General features: G+C 32.7%; 1 protein-coding gene across 4 annotated transcripts in view; it reads left to right on the top strand.

Moving 5' to 3' along the window:
- Positions 1 to 19974, top strand: part of LOC118196054 (neural cell adhesion molecule 1-like) — a 296740-nt gene that overhangs the window by 232499 nt on the left and 44267 nt on the right. For 3 of the 4 annotated variants that reach the window (XM_085823364.1, XM_085823363.1, XM_085823365.1), the window contains exon 2: positions 15132 to 15263. In XM_085823364.1, the coding sequence (XP_085679490.1) occupies positions 15132 to 15263 (132 nt within the window). Of the gene's footprint in view, positions 1 to 14415; positions 14733 to 15131; positions 15264 to 19974 lie in introns of those variants that run through there. The other variant, XM_035367425.2, reaches the window with a different exon arrangement.

Below are 19974 nucleotides of genomic sequence, written 5' to 3'. Positions count from 1 at the left end.
ACTGGAGAACAAGAACTTAATGGAATTTTGGGAAAACTACATCAGAAAACAAACAAAAATACAGGTGATGCATGAAGAGAATTAATGGCAAGCAATATCGGGACAGTATTGAAATATGCCAAACCACATTATGTAAATGATATTAGATATTGTATTGAAACTCATTTTGCAGAAGTCAGTAATAACAGAATGAAAATTAAACAGCAGCTAGCTTTTCGTGAGTTAGAGGAATGAAGAGAGGAAACTAGTCCACTTCTCCTTTACCATAAATTTAATTTTGTGATGGCAGCGTTAATTTTATCTTGAACATAAAATAATGAAATTTCTTTGCCTTGTAACGATAAGTTGATGCAATTTAAAACAGATAATATGTATGCTAATTTACAAAGCCATTTCCAGTCATGTAAACAGTTTCTCAACACAGTTCTATCATAAAGAAAACATTGAAGTTCATGTCTAAGTTCAAACAATTGATTTAGAATTTTTCCTCAAGATAGCCAACGAACTTCGGTATGAAAAAGAAGATGGGTATGACTACTTCCCATTTCTTCACATACTTGGGAAAAATGTCATGCATTCAAAGGATGGTTTTTGATGTAGTCCAGGATTTTCTGTAGATCAGCGTGTGTCTTACTTATTGCCAAAGACACTCTGTGTAATGCAACAATGTGTGGATATGACATTTGGGGCAACATTTTGAATTCTTGCAACCAGTCCTTTATTAACTTATCTTACATGTTGCCAAAGCTTCTCTGTGTATGCAACAGTGTGTGGATATGACATTTGGGGCAATATTTTGAATTCTTGGTAACGAGTCCTTATTTCAGACCATACTTTTTGCTCCATTTCTGCTTATTCCAACACACCTATTCCAGTCAGTTTTGTTCTGTTGTATAAATTTGTTCAAAACATTAAAGATATCTTCTCTTGTTGTGTGACCTAATAAAGACTGGCAAAATGAAAAGTCGTCATGAATTTCTTGATTTTTTCATATCTAATAAATTCCGTAAGATTTGCAAAATTCGCAATATCAGTGGACTCATCAACTTGCAATGCATAATAATGACTTTGAGAAATATCAGATAGTAACATCTGTTTCACATTATTAGACATATCAATAATTCATCGATAAACTGTATTATTTGAGAGAGAAATGTGTTTTTTGCTCTATCTCCTATTAGTACTTCTGCCATTATCTCTGCTGCAGGCTTGATTAAAATTTCGCCAATGGTTTCCGCTGCCACTACATTTCACAATTAATAGCGGCATGCAATACGAAGTTTCTAGTATTTTTTGACTCGTCACCTCCTGTTAAGTCCTGCATTGCTTTTTGAGACTGATTTAAATCCTGAATTTATTTTTATTTTTTTAATGGGTTTATTTTTTTAGTGATTATGGTTTATCTCAAAATAGCGTTTTAAGTTGAATGGTTTCATGCTTCCGTTTGTTAGATTTTCAAAAGAAATGATGCAAAATGAAATAGGTTCATTTTCATCTCCAGTCCATGAGAATCCAGATCTAAATATTGTCGTACTTCCGAGTTTTCCTTTCTTTTTTCTTAGCAGGTTCTTTCAGAATTGATGTTGATTCATTGTTAATTTCATTATTTCCTGTTAGTTGATTGCTACTGTAATCATTACTTTCTTTCAGTGTAGTAGTTCTAAGTTTTAACCAGCAATCCATAATCTATGTTAGGGATAAAAATTATATTTCATAAAAATAATCAAAATCAGTAGGACTTACTAAAGCACATAACAGAGACATTTCCTATAAGAAAAATCACATAAAAGCTTAAAATACACAGGTACCTCGAGAAGACACTAACTATTAATGAAGTAAGTTGTCTCTGTGACGAAGATGTGTCATATTCCCACTGCGTCACGCCGGGTCATCTTATGCCTCGCAAGACTGTCATGAGAACATAGAATTAGGCACAGCTAAGCATGGTGCAATGCATATTCCCACCTAACTCCGGTGCAATGCATACCCCCACCAAACTCTTTCCATACCCCTGGGGATACATGCACCACGCTTTGGGGATTCCAGGATCTCCCATCTCCTTTCTCTACCACCAACCTCTCAAGAGAAGTTTGATAATATTTTAAATGCATCCATGCTGCTTCTATCATGCCAACAAGGCAGCTGTTTATATGTTTTACAGCAGCTTTGAAGATATTTGAACATGCTTTTTTTTTTATTCACCTCTTTTATGACATTTTACATAAAATACTAAATAAATTCTATTAAATGGCGTCTTAGTTTAAAAAAGAGATTTTATACACAAGACTTAATGCAGTAATGGTGACATTTAAACTGATAATAACAGTGTTTTTGCCTTTTAATTCCATCTGAACCTCATAGGCTCTAATTTTTATTAAATATGTAGTTTGTTAGAGAATGAAAGTTGCCAAGTGATCATTTGGTGGCTAAAGCTTGGGGGGAGGAGGATCTTATGAATATTTAACAGCAGATACATAGTTTAAATATTAGGTATTGATCATCAATGACAAATGAATCCGAAGTCTTAATATATAATGTCCCAAAAGAAATTCACTAAACACAGATTTGTGGCCAAAGGTAAACAAAATGTAAATTTGGGATGGAAAATGCTTAGTTTACATATCACGAGATGTTTAATATCAGTGATATACAAATGTGGAGTCTAGCAGCCTACTCTTCAAATCTGTTAGAAGTGTCTAAGTGAATCTGCCTTATTGAGGAGACTTGTGATTCTTTTGGAATGTCTAATGAATGGAGTTGCAGAATGAGTTTAAAGAGTTTATTTATAATATTATATAGATAATTACCCTGTTTAACACGTTCATGCCGAGGCCAATTAATATGTTCCTCGCCGTGAGACAGCACTCGAATTTTCGGTGCGTTTCATCTGGCAGTGCGCGATTATTACCTGTTCAAACCTGTATACAAGTTGTACATTTGCTAATAGTTATTAATTATAATTGTTATTAAAAAGTTTTTATAATAAATAAATGTTAATTTTTCATTATTTTAATTTTCAGCGTCTAATAACACAATCGAATGCATACCATGGGTGAAACGCGCCGCCCGATAAGCCAGAGTAGTGCAGACCACTGGTGGTATGCGCCACCCAATGTGAAAGACTAGTGTGGGTGACCGGTAGGTTTGCGACCTCTTGGCTGTCAAAATCCAGGAAAGGAAAAAAAAATATATCAATTTTCTTAACTTTTTATTTTATTTTGAACTTATATTTTGCATTTGATCATACAGATTTCAAAATATCTGGTCTGGAACTAACAAATGAAAAAAACTCTTTGCAGTCCATTTTAAAAATGAAGAATGTTATGATTTCTGCTTTGACATGTTCTTCATTTAAACGGTTTCTTTCTTTAGTCCATATATCGAATGTTATGCTGAAAACACCCTCGCAGGCAGCGTTTGATACAGGTATAGACAAAACGAATGAAACTACTTTCTTCAACATATCTCCAACTCTATTTTCGACTATTGAGAAAAATTTTGCGCACCTCAGATCAACTCTTACATTTAATTTAGCAATGCTTTCTTGAACTTCCCTCAAAATGCAGAAATCTGCATAAATTTTATTTTCGTCAAAAGTGATCTTTACATCAATGGCCAAGTCTCTCAAAGCATCCCACGTAATTGGTTTTTTCATTGAAAGTATGCTCAATTTACTATACTCCGAGTTTTCGAAATCATACCATTTTTTCAGGTAATCTAAACATATCTCAAAAAAAATGTTTGCATCTTTATAAAACGTAGCCTTGTCTGTTTCATTTAATTTGTTTAAAAAATCTCGTACTGAACTATTGACACATTTTACATTTTTTTCTATTTGTTATTTTTTGGCGGATTTCAAGCATAACATTCTGCAATTCTGTGCAAGTAACAAAATCACTTTCAATTATTTTAATTTCATTATCGAAAATTTCCATAACATTGTGCAAAAAATAACAGTAGCACAAAGGCAATGAGTTTTTGTCTTTAAATATTTGCCAAATAATTGTACTACATTCTCCTTCTTCAATAAAATATGCCTGTAAAGCTGGCCAACTACAAAGCAAACGCTCTATCGCTGGCAATAAAGATAGCCATCCTGGTTAGCACATGGCGCAAAATGTCGCCATACTCAATATTTTAAAAATGCATGGAAATCTTTCAAAGTCTCTGTTTGTTTAGCATATGCTGAAAATTCACTATCAAGACTAAGGCTTTAACTTCGAATTTTATGCCTTTTAATGCAAATTTTGTGCAGTTCCATAATATGTGGCATTTGCAGTTTGCTTTTAAAATATTTTCATTGTTTTAAAATGTTTTTGGTACACAGAATTATTTATGCCATAATTGACAGAAGTGTTATCAGCAGCAAACGAAGTTACATTCATTATATCTAAATTATTTTCAATGAGAACTCAACAAATCTGGTTTTTAATCTCATGACTTTTTTCTTGGGGATCGCAGTAAAAATCAAGCAGCCCGTGTTTTATCCACCTTTCCTTATGAAGATATTGCACGGCTACTGGAAACATTTTAACGTTGCCTTTATTCGACGCATCTGTTGCGACTGAAAAAAACTCTGCTTCTTTAATCTCACTTAAAAGTATTTCTTGAGCTGCAGGAGCAAGCACACTCTCGCAAATACTTGTACATTTTGTTCTGCCGCTAGAAATCGGTTTTGCCAAAGAAGAATCTGGAAATAGAGTGCTATACAATTTGTTTGTGCAATCCTGGCTATTAAAACTATGATGATGCTTAATCCCATGATAGACTGAAGTAATTTCAATTGCTGATATATTGTTCTCTTCTTTTGAAGATTTCTGCACGAAAAAGTTCGAAACCGATTGCAAAGAATCCCTATTCAATATTAACAATTGGTGTTTCTTGCTTTGGGAATGTACAGTTATAGCTCTAAGACCCTCGTACACAATATTAATCATTTTACAACATAATTTACATTCTCCATTAAAGTTGTCTTTCTTCATAAGCCAATTAATTTGAGTTAACTACTTGTCTTGAAACGACGTCGAATATTTTGTCTTTTTTTGTAGAACTTGTTCACTTGCTGAATCAGAATCATTTTTGTCACTAGACATTATTATGAAAGCATTTAAATCACTGTAAAATACACACTTGTTCGTAGACTAAATGAAAGAAAGGATTGAAAATGAGAGGGTGGAGGGGGTGTGCAAGCGACATCCCGGCTCCACTACTCATCAGCAAGGCGCTTACTCACCGCTCACTGTAGATTGCTGCTGCAGAGAAAATATGTATAGACATTCTTTGGCTGTTGTGCATGGTCGTGTGATTTTTGATGCTGTCAATCATTTCATCCGTGCGCATTGTATTGTTATTTTCAGGAAACTTGATATTCCGGGAGAGTAATATTTATTTTAAATTCCTTCTTGGGGCCGGGAGTTTTTAATTTTACGGGAGAGGTGTCAACCCTAGCCACCGGTGGCTAGCGCCAGCATGAACGTGTTAAATATTAAAAACCCATATAGGTAATTAATGCATGAATATATAATTATATATATATGTATTATAAAATTAATAAAATTAAAATTTGGAACTTCTATGATTAGATTACAATTTCTTTCCTATGATGGCCCTAACCAATTCTTTCTCAATGAAAGTCATAACCCAAAAGGAGTACATGCAAAATTAAAAGAAACTTCAAATGCATATATCAAACTGAAAATAATACAAAATAGATCTATAAGCAAAACGTATGCATTAATCTCCTCTGTTTAACACTTCAAATAGCACTTGTCAAAGAAAAAGTGTTTTGAAGCATTTAAACAAAATTAATTAATGAATTCCAAAGACATGTTTCGTTCCTCTGAATCATTTGAGACTCAAAATCACTATATTAGAATTAAATCTTCACTTTAAAATGACATTTTAGTGGCTCTCAAATGCTCAGAATGATTTCCTGAACATTTTTTAGAACTATATTCAGAATGAACTCCTGAACACACTAGAAAAGTGACACATTCCGAAGAAGCCGTGAAAAACAGAGTCAAGTGATTGGCTACAACATACGTGCATTGCAGCGTTATGTGAGACTATGATGTGGATTAATTTTGAAATGATGCATTTCTGATTGGTAGATATAGTTACTATTTTCAGGACAGAAAAGGGAAATACTCAAATTAAAATGAAGAGGGTCTGTTGCCAATTAAAGGTAGAATTTCGATTTCATATTTTTATCTTGTATACATATCATGAGTGATTTTAGTTTAGACCTACGAGGGTAAGGTGAAAAATTCTCAGCCTGACCCAGAGATGGCCCTCCAATCAGCAAAAATTTATGTTTCTTGCCTGGATGCAGGTGTCATTAGTTTGTATGAGAACTTTCAACTTGTTCCCTCAAGTAGTTTGTTTACACAAATTTTCACAGTAGATGAAGGTATGTGAGATAGCTGAAGCTGTGGGCGTATCAAAAGAAAGGGTGTGAAACATCTTGCATGAAGAATTAGGGATGCAAAAGCTCTGTCCAAGATGGGTGCCACATTTGCTGAATGCCAGTCAAAAGCAAATGCGCAAACAATTTTTGGACCAATTCAACAGGGATCCTACCAATTTTGTGCAGCAATTTGTCACCATGGATGAGACATGGGTCCATCACTATACACAAGAAACAAAACAACATTCCACTCAGTGGGTGGAAGCTGGTGGTTCAGCGCCCAAGAAAGCGAAGTCAATTGCATCTGCTGGAAAGGTCATGGCCAGTGTATTTTGGGATGCGAAAGGGATACTGTTAATTAATTACCTTGCAAAAGGGAGAACAATTACAGGTGAATATTACTTCAACCTTCTTGACCAGCTGGATGCCAAAATTCGCAAGAAGAGACCTTGCTTGAAGAAGGAAAAAATCATCTTTCACCAGTATAGTGCATAAGGATGTGTTGGCGATGGAAAAACTGCGGGATTTGGGGTATGATTTGCTTGGCCATCCCCCCACCCCCCTATTCTCCTGATTTGGCACCATCAGACTTCCATCTGTTCCCAAACTTGAAGAAATTTGTTTCTGGGAAGCACTTTGCATCCAATGAAGAAGTTGAGAGGGTTGTAGTTGAATATTTTCACAACCTTCCAGACTCCCACTTTCGGGAAGGAATGCTGATGTTGGAGAAATGCTGGACCAAGTGTGTTGGAGTCAAGAGAATTTATTATGTAGAAAAATAAAATAAATTTTTAATTGAAAGTTGCTGTCTTTCATTGTCAGGCCGAGAACTCTTCACTTTACCCTCGTATATCCACTATATTGGTCACTGATACTCCTAAAAGTAAGTAACAATGTATCTCTAACAGGGCCTTTGAACTTTAGCTAATGGTGTTATTTCAAGAAATTTCTGAAGGAAGGGGAAAAAAGAGATTTTCTTTCTCAGAATTACTGCAAGACAAAATATTTTTACATATATTTTTATTTCTTAAAGTTTAACCTAGAATATAATGAGGGCTTTATGTTCAAGTAAATACATCATGTATTGTTTACATTCCAATAACCCATGAAGAGTCATAGGTAGAAAAAAGAATGCATTCTTTTGTTAATTAAAGGTTTCAGGCATTAAAAGGTGGCAGTATAACTTCTGCTGAGTACCACCCTAGTTTGAATTGACATACCCCAGTAGTGGTATGTGAAAATTTCATTTGTACTACCGAATTCTAAACTTGAAAGAAAGAAGCAACAGTTTGCATGTGCTCCATAATAATAATACGACAACAGATTAAGAATTGGGCTTATACAAAGTCCTTAAATTGCTAATGGGTTGCCTTCATTTCTAAGTATATTTTCTTAAAAAAAATTATAAGTTGTTTTTCTAGTGCTGCTTTTATATTAACTTTAACCACCCAAGTATATATATATATATCATAAAATATAATGGCTATGCCAAGAAATAATTGCCAACCTCAAAACTGACTATTCTAAATTTGATGTTCTCCCCCTAAGTTCATCTTTTCTTTCATATTCGAGATTTTCGCATGTTACATAACACTCGCTCATGACTTTTTGGCCTAGCTGGACTGCTGTCTGCTGCTTCCTTCTTGCTGCAAAGTTATCAAAAGTATATGAAACCTTATGATATAGGCACTAATAAAGTGCCAAGTAGTATGTGGTTGCAATATGTTTACTGAAAATAAAATGAAGATTTATTGTACCTGAGCTACCAGTCTCCTCTTTATTATAGATCAACATTTCTGTGCCATCAAAATTCCTGCTGTTTATTACTTCTAAGTTTGTTTCTATTACACATCTGCCTTCGAGTGCCATCTTTCTAACTATGCAGTAAAGCCTCTTCAAAATATAATGCAGAGAACCATCGTCAGTCGGTTGCAACTGTCTTTCACCAAGTCATCTTATCACATATATATGTATATATATATAATGATATTTTTCTTAATACTCTTGAGGAAGTGCATATTAATGCATCTGGAAAAGTACACAAATTATTAATGCAGTACATTACAAGGGAAAATGCTAAGGGCATTTTGCAATTTTTATTTAAAAAGAGAGGAAATTCACAGTTTAGGGGATAAAACCTTGGGAAATTAAAAAAGAGCTAGCTAAAAGTACAAAAGTGTTTCCATCTGACATTTGTAGACATAAACACCCATAACACATCCTGACATATTGATTTGGGAACTGCCACCATTAATCTTCATATTAATTGGGTAGCAACAAATTAAATAGATTCTTGAATAATGAAGAAGCTGTGTAGTTTTGCCTGCTTTCAGGCATACTTTCATGGATTAAATGTATATTTTACAAGCAGTTTTTTTTCCCTTGGGGGGGGGGAGGATTTCAATTTGTATGTGAGACTGTGGAAAGGGCAAAAAATGACTTTCTGAAGAATGTATTATGTCTTAACATTTCTTTTAAATTCTGTAGGGAAAAAAAACACCATATAGCCGTAGCTGTATGTACAGTGATTTCAGGCATTAAAATTATAATTAATTAATTGAAAAATACTTTTAATATGCATTTAATTTAATTCATTATTAATCTTATTACATTTTCAGCAAAGTAATTTTGAAAATGATAAATTTATAGCAGTTATTTCTTTAGTTACAGTTAAGCTTCAGGAGTTTTGCTTTGAATATATAATAAGAGAAAAATTTGTATTTTGCAAATCAATGAAACAGTTTTATTATTTTCAATTTAGAAAATAATTTAAAAATGCCTTCTATGATCAAACATTTTTTTCATTGAAAACCATAGTTGTATCATTTTCAGTTTGATATCATACTGTAATTTCTAATATGCGAAAATAAATAAAAAAAAAATTATGCATTTCTAAGTTGCTAATATGTTTATATAAAATTCTGTGTGACTATGTCTGGAAGTTTATAATAATAGCTGGGAGGAAAACTGTTCTTTTAAGTGTTAATGATATTTGTTTAAATAAATGAGAAGAAATTTTTTTAAAATTCTTTATGTATTTGTGCAGTAAAAATAGGCAAAATCCTACTTTAATAAAGCATTGATTTCAGTAAAAGGCTTTGTATATTTCTGAAATAATGTGTCATTGGCAGGGGCGTAGCTAGAGGGGGGCATCTGTCCCCGGGCGCAGAATCCAAGGGCCGCCAAACTGATGTTACGACATTTTAGAATTAAATGTTTTCCATCCTTGGCAAGCAGTAGGGGGCGTGAAATTTTCAGTTGTCCCTGGGCGCTGAAAACCCTAGTTACGACTCTGGTCATTGGTATATTTTCATAAGAAATTTATGTGTTGCATGTATAATCCACTTAAAATTAGTGTAGATGTAAATGATCATGTACACCTTCTTAAATGAAGCACACTCTACGTTGAAAAGAAGAAAAATTTCTTTTTTCCATCAGTTTGCTCAGTAAGGAACACTATATGTTTATTTAGACTAAAAGCCCAAGTGTCATGAGAATATATAAAAGGAAGAAATGCAACATACTTATTATTAAAAAAAAAGTGTTTGAATTATAAACTTGAATCATCAAGCATTCTTATCTGCCTAATTGATCATTCAGATTACTACATGCCTGGTTTGAGCCTGGTATGATTATTACCACTAGAAGGATGGATCACACAGTTTCATATGTCATTGCTGAATTCAGTTTTGAAAGTTCAACATTGCCAAGACTGTAACATAAATAGTTGTCAATTTCTTTCCATTGAAACCAAGAAAAGTGGCATCAAATAATGGAATTCATACCAGATGATTCAATTAGTATGGATCAATGGCTTCAACACATGAAATGCTGGCTCTTCACTATAAGATGGAAAAGGGCTATTTTTTGCTTCCTGCTGTTTGTTGAAATAATAGTGACTTGGGTGGTATTATTGATGGATTCTAGGCTGCAGTTATTCTACACTCATGCAGATTAAAATCTGGCATCCCATAAAGCTGTGGATTTTTTTAGGCTGTGACAAAGCTTCTGTGACAGTTTGATCATGTTTATGTTATCAGAATAAGGCTTTCTAGTTTATTTGCCATCTATTCCCTGACTGGTCTGAGATATGCTGATGTTCCTGAAATCACTTACACCTAGGGTTGTCACCTCTTGGCTGTTAAAATCCAGGAGAGGGGAAAAATCAATTTTCATAACTTTTTATTTTATTTTGCCTTATATTTTGCATTTGATCGTACAGATTTCAAAATATCTGGTCTGGAACTAACAAATTAGAAAAAAACTCTTTGTAGTCCATTTTAAAATTGAAGAATGTTATGATTTCTGCTTTGACATGTTCTTCATTTAAACGGTTTCTTTCTTTAGTCCATATATCGAATGTTATGCTGAAAACACCCTCGCAGGCAGCGTTTGATACAGGTATAGACAAAACGAATGAAACTACTTTCTTCAACATATCTCCAACTCTATTTTCGACCGTTGAGAAAATTTTGCGCACCTCTGATCAACTCTTACATTTTATTTAACAATGCTGTCTTAAACCTCCCTCAAAATGCAGAAATCTTCTTAAAGTTTATTTTATCAAAAGTGATCTTTAAATCAATGGCCAAGTCTCTCAAAGCATCCCACGTAATCATTTTTTTTTCATTAAAAGTATGCTTAATTTACTATACTGAGTTTTCAAAATGATACCATTTTTTCAGGTAATCTAAACATCTCTCAAAGAAAATGTCTGTGTTTTTAAAACGTAGACTTGTCCGTTTCATTTAATTTGTTTAAAAAATCTCTTACTGAACTACCAACACATTTGTCAATTTTTCTATTTGTTATTTTTCGGCGGATTTTGAGCATAACATCGTGCAATTATGTGCAAGTAACAAAATCGCTTTCAATGATTTTAATTTCATTATCGAAAATTTGCATAACATTGTGCAAAAAGTAACAGTAGCACAAAGGTAGTGAGTTTTCGTCTTTACATGCTTTCCAAATAATTGTACTACATTCTTCTTCTCCTTTTTCAATAAAATACGCCCGTAAAGCTGCCAATTATGAAGCAAACGCTCTATTGCTGGCAATAAAGCTAGCCATCTGGTTGGCACATGGTGCAAAATGTCGCGATACTCAATATTTAAAAATGCGTGGAAATCTTTCAGAGTCTGTGTTTGTTTAGCATATTCTGAAAATTCACTATAAACTTTCAAGACTAAGGCTTCAATGTCGAATTTTATGCTTTTTAATGCAAATTGTGTGCAGTTCTGTAATATGTTGCATTTACAGTTAGCTTTTAAAATGTTTTCATTGTCAATCTTAAGTTTTTGATACACAGAATTATTTATGCCATAACTGACAGAAGCGTTATCAGCAGCAAACGAAGTTACATTCATTATATCTAAATTATTTTCAATGAGAACTTGACAAATCTGGTTTTTAATCTCACCAATTTTTTCTCGGGGATCGCAGTAAAAATTAAGCATTCTGTGTTTTATCCCACTTTCCTTATGAAAATATTGCACAACTACTAGAAGCATTTTGACGTTGCCTTTATTCGACGCATCTGTTGCGACTGAAAAAAACTCTGCTTCTTTAACCCTTTGTGGTTCAGTGTTCCACTACATGGAACAGCCAAATTTAATCGCTTCTGAAACCTTTAAATTCAACTGTAAATAGATAAAAATGCCTTTATAATATACTTTGAACTTTTCTTTTTAAACAGTAGGTAGCAGCATATCACAAGGAGACATAGAATTTTCATTTATTATGTGTTATTGAAATCCACTTTTTTCAAGTAATTTTCCCTATTTTTGTAATGATAAAAAAAATTTTATTTGGAAAAAAAATTAGGCATGATTTTGCTGGCTGTACTCCAAATTACTTGTTCTATATTTTTTTTAATCTTTCATACAAAAACCATACACAGAATCATTGAATAAACCTGGGTGTTCCATTAGTGGGAACACTGTGCCTTTAGCGATCTCATACTGTTACGAATCAGAACATCTGTGCTTATTAGAGAACATCCGTTGTTTACGTTTTCTGTTTCCGTTGTTTGGGGGAGGGAATGGATTCAAACCAAGCAGTACTGAGGGGTGAGGTGTGTTTTGTGTTATGAAAGCCCTAATATTTGCATCTCGAATTTTTTGGGAGTAGTTTTTTAGGTGGGAATTTTATTAGTAGCTTGACTCATCTTTACTTAGACCTGCGCGAATTTTTTGCTGTCGCTTTTTAATCTCATTTCCGTTTATTTTCAATAATTGTGTAATATTTTCTGTGTATGTATATATTATAGGTTTATTTTTCTTTATTGTTAATATTAATCGTAGTTAATTGTTTTAATCGTAGTTGGTTTGTGCTTCCATCAAAAAGGTGTGACTTGCTTTGAACAATTACATGAAGCTAAGAAATAGGAAAATTTGTAAATATTTTTGTATATAGGACTTGTGTATATAGATATTTATCTCATTTATCCATATATATTCAAGAATATTGCTTATATCCAGGAAACCATGTATAAAGCCATAATGCAGAGTTTTTTCATTCTTATACAAATGTTTCTACTCATTTTTGTGCTTCACTGCAATTCTCGCTTAGTCGCACTTTTAAAAGCTCTGGCGGCGCAGTGTTCCACCTCATGGAACACCCACAGAATTAAAATGGTAAGTGCAATTTTTACAAAATTTTACCTGTATACTCCTTTAGGACTAAATAGACTGCATACAACTTTTTTTTTTTTTTTTTTTTTTTAAATTCCAACGTTAACGTATAGTGTGCCACAAAGGGTTAATCTCATTTAAAAGTATTTCTTGAGCTGCAGGAGTAAGCACACTCTCGCAAATACTTGTACATTTTGTTCTACCACAAGAAATCGTTTTGGCCAAAGAAAAATATGGAAATAGAGTGCTATACAATTTGTTTGTGCAGTCCTGGCTATTAAAACTATGATGGTACTTAATCCCATGATAGACTGAAGTAATTTCAATTGCTGATATATTATCCTCTTCTTTTGAAGATTTCTTAACGGAAAAGTTCGAAACCGATTGCGAAGAATTCCTATTTGATATTAACAATTGGTGTTTCTTGCTTTGGGAATGTACAGTTATAGCTCTAACACCCTCGTACTTAATATTAAGCGTTTCACGACATAATTTACATTCTCCATTTTTTTTTTTACAAATTATTACAAATTATTACAAATTTGTCTTTCTTCATAAGCCAATTACATTGAGTTAACCACTTGTCTTGAAATGGCGTTGAATACTTTGTCTTTTTTTGCAGCACTTGTTCACTTGCTTAATCAGAAATCAGAATCGTTTGGTCTAGACATTATTATGCATTTAAATAATTTCAAAATATGAACTTGTTCGTAGATAGCTAGCTAACTGCAGACTAAATGAAAGAATGGATTGAAAATGAGAGGGTGGAGGGGGCATGCACGCGACACGCCGGCTCCACTACTCATTAGCAAGGCGCTTATTCACTGCTCACCGTAGATCGCTGCTGCAAAAAACATACATATAGACATTCTTTTGTTGTTGTGTGCGGTAGTGTGATTTTTGATGCTGTCAACCATTTCGTCCGTGCGCATTGTATCGCTATTTTCAGGAAACTTGATATTCCGGGAGAGTAATATTTATTTTAAATTTCTTCCGGAAGCCAGGAGATTTTAATTTTCAGGGCTGAATTCCGGGAGAATTCCGGAAGAGGTGGCAACCCTACTTACACCTCTTCATGTCGATCTGTTTTCCTAATGGAGAAGGAGTGGTTTAGTTTGACAGTGCAAGTTACGACAGATCTGTGGCTATCATTTAATGATTGCAAGAGTATCTCACAGATTTTGTTACCATGATTTGGCCATTGCAGTTTTTCAGCATAAATCCTTACAAAATGTCAAGGCACTTATTGAGGCTCAGTAGTAACCCAACTTATCACTGAATTTCTCTCTTATAAGTTTTGGTCTTTCTTTGTGCATTTAAGATGATATAATTACAGACCACATGTAAGATACTATTGTTTCCTTGAGTTTGCCTCTTAAAACTTAAGTATCTTTTATGCGAAAACAGTGCCCAGTTAAACTTTTAGCTGATGTCTGCCTAATTTTAAAGTAGGAAGTTCTTTTATTTATATTAGCATGAAACATTTAAATTTTTAATTTTATCACTTGACCAATAGCCAAATGGCTAAGGCTGCTGAATATATTTAGTCTCACCCCAGTGAACAAAAAGACTGGCTGCTGGGATGGTTTTGTGGTTTATATAAGATGAATACAAGTCATTTCTTCCTGAAAATTTCTCTGTGAAACCATCCCTTCCCTTAGGCAAATATCCCTTGCATGCTTTTCAGTGTTTGAGTAAGTAAATTTACTTTAATCTATTTCCATGAATACATTGTGTTTCACATGCAACATAGTGAACCTTTCAAACACATGTATACATGTTTGAATAAAGTGCCTGTAGATCCTGTTTTCTAAAATATTTATCCTAAAGTTAAGAATTTAGTAAATATGAAATGAATGCTATGATTAATGAGAATTCTGTAAAAACAGTGTAGCTTTTTGCTGTATAGTCTTGAGTATAGTATTTTAAAAATTTGACCAGTAAAATATTGAGTAAGAAATAATAAATTTTAAACACTGTATGCATATTACGTTTATCTATAAAAATCAAGCTCAAATTTCCATTGAATCATTTACATATATATTTGTAATATTTTATTTTACATTCATTATTTTTCTTTTCTTTATATGTAGATCAATTAGATAATGAGGATTCTGAAGAAGTACCATCCACACATATGCCTCATTTGCTGTCTGAACCACTTGATTTGATTGAAGCTACCATTGGAGAATCTGTTACATTCCCTTGTGATGTTGATGATTTAGGTAAAAATATAAGAGTACATATTTATTTTGCAGGCTTAATTTACTTATTTATTATTATGTATGCACATATGTCTCTGAAAAAAGTAGAACTATTTGTGCAGTTTGAAGTTTTTAATTCTGATAAAAAAATTTTATACAATTTTTCCTTTCCTTTAACAATTTTATTAATATAATTAAAGAGCCAATTAATTGTAGACTAAAATAGTTTTAACTGTTTCTTTCATAGCAAAATGTTGTGCATCTCTCAAAACCTATTCACCTCTTCCTTTTATAAAAATCTTATCTCACAATTTTATATAAATGTTTTTAAGGAGAAAGTGAAGTTTTCTAATGATAATCAGTTTCATCATAACTGCTTCTGTAGGAAAAGGTGTACTACTGTGTGTCCATCTTAAGAAGATATCTGTGATGCTTCTGTACATGAATGAATGAACTCAATTCACTTGCAAAAAAAAGGTTGTCTGTTTTTCTGAGATTTAGTTCATGTTTTGGTAAAATTTGGCTGCAGTATCTCATTTCTCATATTTTAAATACTGCAACAAAAAAGTACACAGGCAACAAAAAAGTACGCAAAAGGGAGTCAGAATGTTTCCAATAAGTAATAAAGGAAGAATGTCCATTTTTACATGGGAGGGAAAATCTTAGAAATATTTCTTTCTTCTCTGCAACAGGAATTGAACTTTCCTAGCATGATTGCAGTAAGAGGTCTGTAATTGTGGGTGGACTATAATTTGACATATTATATTAATATAATTTTACGGTGTGCAATGTCCCACCTGTTTAAAACTAGAGTAACACTTCTCTAATGATAAACTTGTTAACCATGAAAAATGTTGCTGTTTTCGATAATCTTTTAGAACAAGTTATTAGTTTATAAATATCTAAGAATTCTTCCTTTAATTTTTTAAATACACCATATTTATCACCATATGAGAAGGCCATAAATTATGCCAAGTATTATTGTTATGAAGAAGAGAAAGTCTTTGGTACCCGTGTTAAAAGAGTGATCTTGCATTACTTCATTCAGCATCTGATTGAAAGCACCTCTAACAAAAATTTTCATTGCACTGTTGGAGTTATGTTAAAGAATTTAGAAACATTATCAAGAGCTGTAATTGTTAGAAAGAAATAACTAAATATGATGAAAAGCTAAGTAATAAATATTCATTAAGGAGACCAGAATTCATATGTAGTATATAAATTCCATCCATAAATACTTATGTCAATTAAAAGAAGCTATCAGTAGTCAAAACCTATTATTCAAGAACACTTGAAGTAGCTGGGGGATACATACAGAGGTGGATTAACCATTAAGCAAAATAAACATGTGCTTAGAAAATCAAGGATAGGAGGCACCACAAAAAAATATTATTGCTAATTTTACCATGGATTGTATGGTATAGCTAAATGCACTCCATGAACAAAGAAATACAAAGCTCACTGAAAAATGGCAAAAGGTGACTGAACAAAATTGGCAATAAATTATTGATTGATCTTTGTTCTTTATATAAATAAATGATTTTTGAAAAACAAGAAATATATGTCACAACTTTTCTGACAACCCAGTACTCTGAACTTCCTTAAATGTTCTACACGTGTAAGGAAGATATCTAACTTCATTACAGTATAATGAAACTTCTTTTCATAACCACTTTTAAAAGTTACCAATATTCATTAGAACAAAAATAAATACTACAGTACAAAGTCCGTAATCCGGACTCGTCAGGACTTCGGCGATTCCGAATTAGGGGTTTTTCCGGATTATAAATTATCAATTTAAATCTGGTAAGATGGCATGCAGAAATTATACAATTAAAAATATGAAACCGTAATTTATGAAATAACGAGCAGTTATGATCTAAAGGGCATCAAAATTTTCAAAAATAAAAGCTTAATATTTATTTGTTTACTTTATTAAACATTTCTTTCAATGTAAGTTGTTTTAAGTTGCTTCGTTTTTTTGTGCTAATGCTTTCTCTTTAATTCTTTAAACAGACATAATTTCTTGTTCTGTTACAAAGTTTCACTGTTCAAGTCCTGTAATTGCTGTGTCGAGAATACCGACTAACTTGTCAATTGAAATTTTTTCATTTTCAATAACCTCTGTGTCACTTTCTTCACTATCGAAAGCGGTATTTTCTGGATCTAGAACCATACTGCAGATTTCACCGTCCGTTAATTGATTGATGATTGGGGCATTGTCGTAACAATGAAAAAGTTATGTTATATCATCTTCATTTATCACTGCTTCTCCACATTTCTTTACAAAATCCAGTAACTGGAAAATTTCATTTTTAGTTTGTGATGTCCGAAAACCTTCAAATTCGTGGCTATCATCTTCATCGTCTTCACCATGAAATATGGTAGATGGCCATAAATTATGCCAAGCATTTTTAACGTATCTGGAGGCACATCCTCCCAACGCGCATTAACTTGCATGCGTACAAAAGCAACAAAGCATAAAAAAAAAGTTTGTGGCTTTGAGGTCCGGATTATAGATCATTCCTGATAATGGACATCTGGATTACGGACTTTGTACTGTATTATCAATACTCTTCATAAAGGATGAGAATATTCTGGAATTATTGGTAGTCATCTCAGAGAGTCTTTACTCTAGTTTTAAATTTTAAAGGGGTTTGGTTTCATATTCTCTGATTCATCGAAGACCAAAATTGCCATAGTCAGAAATTCTGCCTTATTTAATTCACTCAAAAATTGCAATAATGGCTTTACAAGAGACATTTAATTGTCCAATATGCACATACACACACAAATCCCATGCAGTATGAGAGTAATGCGAGTACTTGATTTTAAAGAAAAATGAAGGGGGATTTAAAATTACACTATGTTAATTAAATATTAATGCAAAAATTAAAAAAGAATTATGAGATGTTGGAATTTTGAGATTTGCTTCAGGTGTTAAAAATCTGTTTGCATTTTGCAATAATTTTTTTCAGTAGCTCTGTATTGACAGATTTTGATCGATATTGTGCAGGTAACACTTAATTTAACTTGTGTATTATTTTACATAAAACATGGTGGATTAGACTGTATTATGTTTCAGAATTATTTTATTAACTGCATAACCACTACATGCTTCATAAAAGAAATGTATGCTTTCATATCAAATAGTAAAGCAGACTTTTAAAACTGCATTTATATTACTAGGTTTATAAGGAATTAAAAAATATTCAGTGCACTGTTGTAGTGTAGTGATCAGTATACCAATCCAGTAATTTGAAGACCAACATACCATGCTATTGAGAGGGTCAGATATTGAATATTTCATGATATACTACTGTAAACTTCTATGTTCCTTCAGGTTCACATATTTTCTTCCTTGTGAACATTTAATGTGTCTTCAGGTTTATATATTTTCTTAATATGAACAGTAATATAATTATTAAGTCAGCTAACTTTTGCACAGATTTCAAATATAGAAATATCTTCGCTGGTAACCTTTTACGCCTCATTTTCAAAACACGTTGCAGCCATTTCTTACCAGATTGATTGTTTCTTTCAGTACTGACATACAATTACATAGAATATTTACAAAGACAATTAAATTTTATGCCCTAAGGCCATTCGTGGTAATTAAGTCAATTAGAATGCAATCACACTGCTCACCTGAAGGGGAAAGTATAGAAAAGGCAAAATCAAGGGTTAAATTCGTCAATTCTAATGAGAATGCACTAGCGAAGTAAAGCACTGCGGTTTTACATAATGTCTGAGTAAGCTATTCGAACGAATTGAAATAATTCTTGCATTTAAACTTGGGTTTAATCTTAGTATCCGGTGCACACGGGATTTGGCTACTTTTGGCGACTTTATGATGAGCAGTAAAAACGGGACATATACGATGAGTAGTAAACGGGTCATTCAAAGAATATATATAGTTAAATATAATATAACAAGCAAGGTAGTTATTACAATACTGAATGACCAATTTGGTCTAGATAACATTTTACGCAATATGCTGCAAAATAAGTAAATCAGAAATTGTAGTAAGTTTGCCTAAAAGTTACCAGGAGCTGTTGCTCCAAAAAGTTCAACACGTTTTAAAAAAAAGTTATAGTTAAATATAATATATATTATGTATATACGCACATAGTATATAGTGTATAGTATATAGACGTTCTTTGGATCATTTTTGGTGTTGGCAATAATTTTCAAAATTGCGCCAAGGCTGCACCGTATACTAGGATTTTACCTAAACTTGTACTCCAAATTAAGATTTAACTTGAAATTAATGTAGATAATTACTGAGAGAACTATATTTTTGTAGCATAGTTTACGTGAGATGAGATCACTTGGGGTCAGGTGGTACGGACTAACGAATCAGGATTTTGAACCATGATATAGTAAATTCTTAAATTAATATCTTTTTACAAATTTATTGTCTTTATTTATTGGTTTTTTACAAAATTTTAAACCATATTAGAATGTTTATGCCTTCAAAATAAAAAATTCTTAGAACTAGCATTTGTTAACATGTTTTATGTGTATACTGTATGTTAACAAAGTCTGCTTGGCGAGATTTGCAGCGGCGAAACGGAAAAAAACCAAAATTACATATGGCAATAGATATACTTGGAATATGTTCTAAGTTTTAACCATATGAGTTTCTAAAGAGGAATTGTATGATTGTTTTGATAATGAGTATTGTGTAAAACTAGCAAATGTGGAAATGAAGATATAAGTTTTTATTTTT

This window comes from Stegodyphus dumicola, chromosome 9 (genome assembly GCF_044657685.1).
Source record: "Stegodyphus dumicola isolate Sdum_Otavi_A_Nest chromosome 9, ASM4465768v1".
NCBI classification, from domain to species: Eukaryota; Metazoa; Arthropoda; class Arachnida; order Araneae; family Eresidae; genus Stegodyphus; species Stegodyphus dumicola.
The sequence above is the reverse complement of the archived record's forward strand: the minus strand, read 5'-3'. Positions and strand labels throughout refer to the sequence as shown.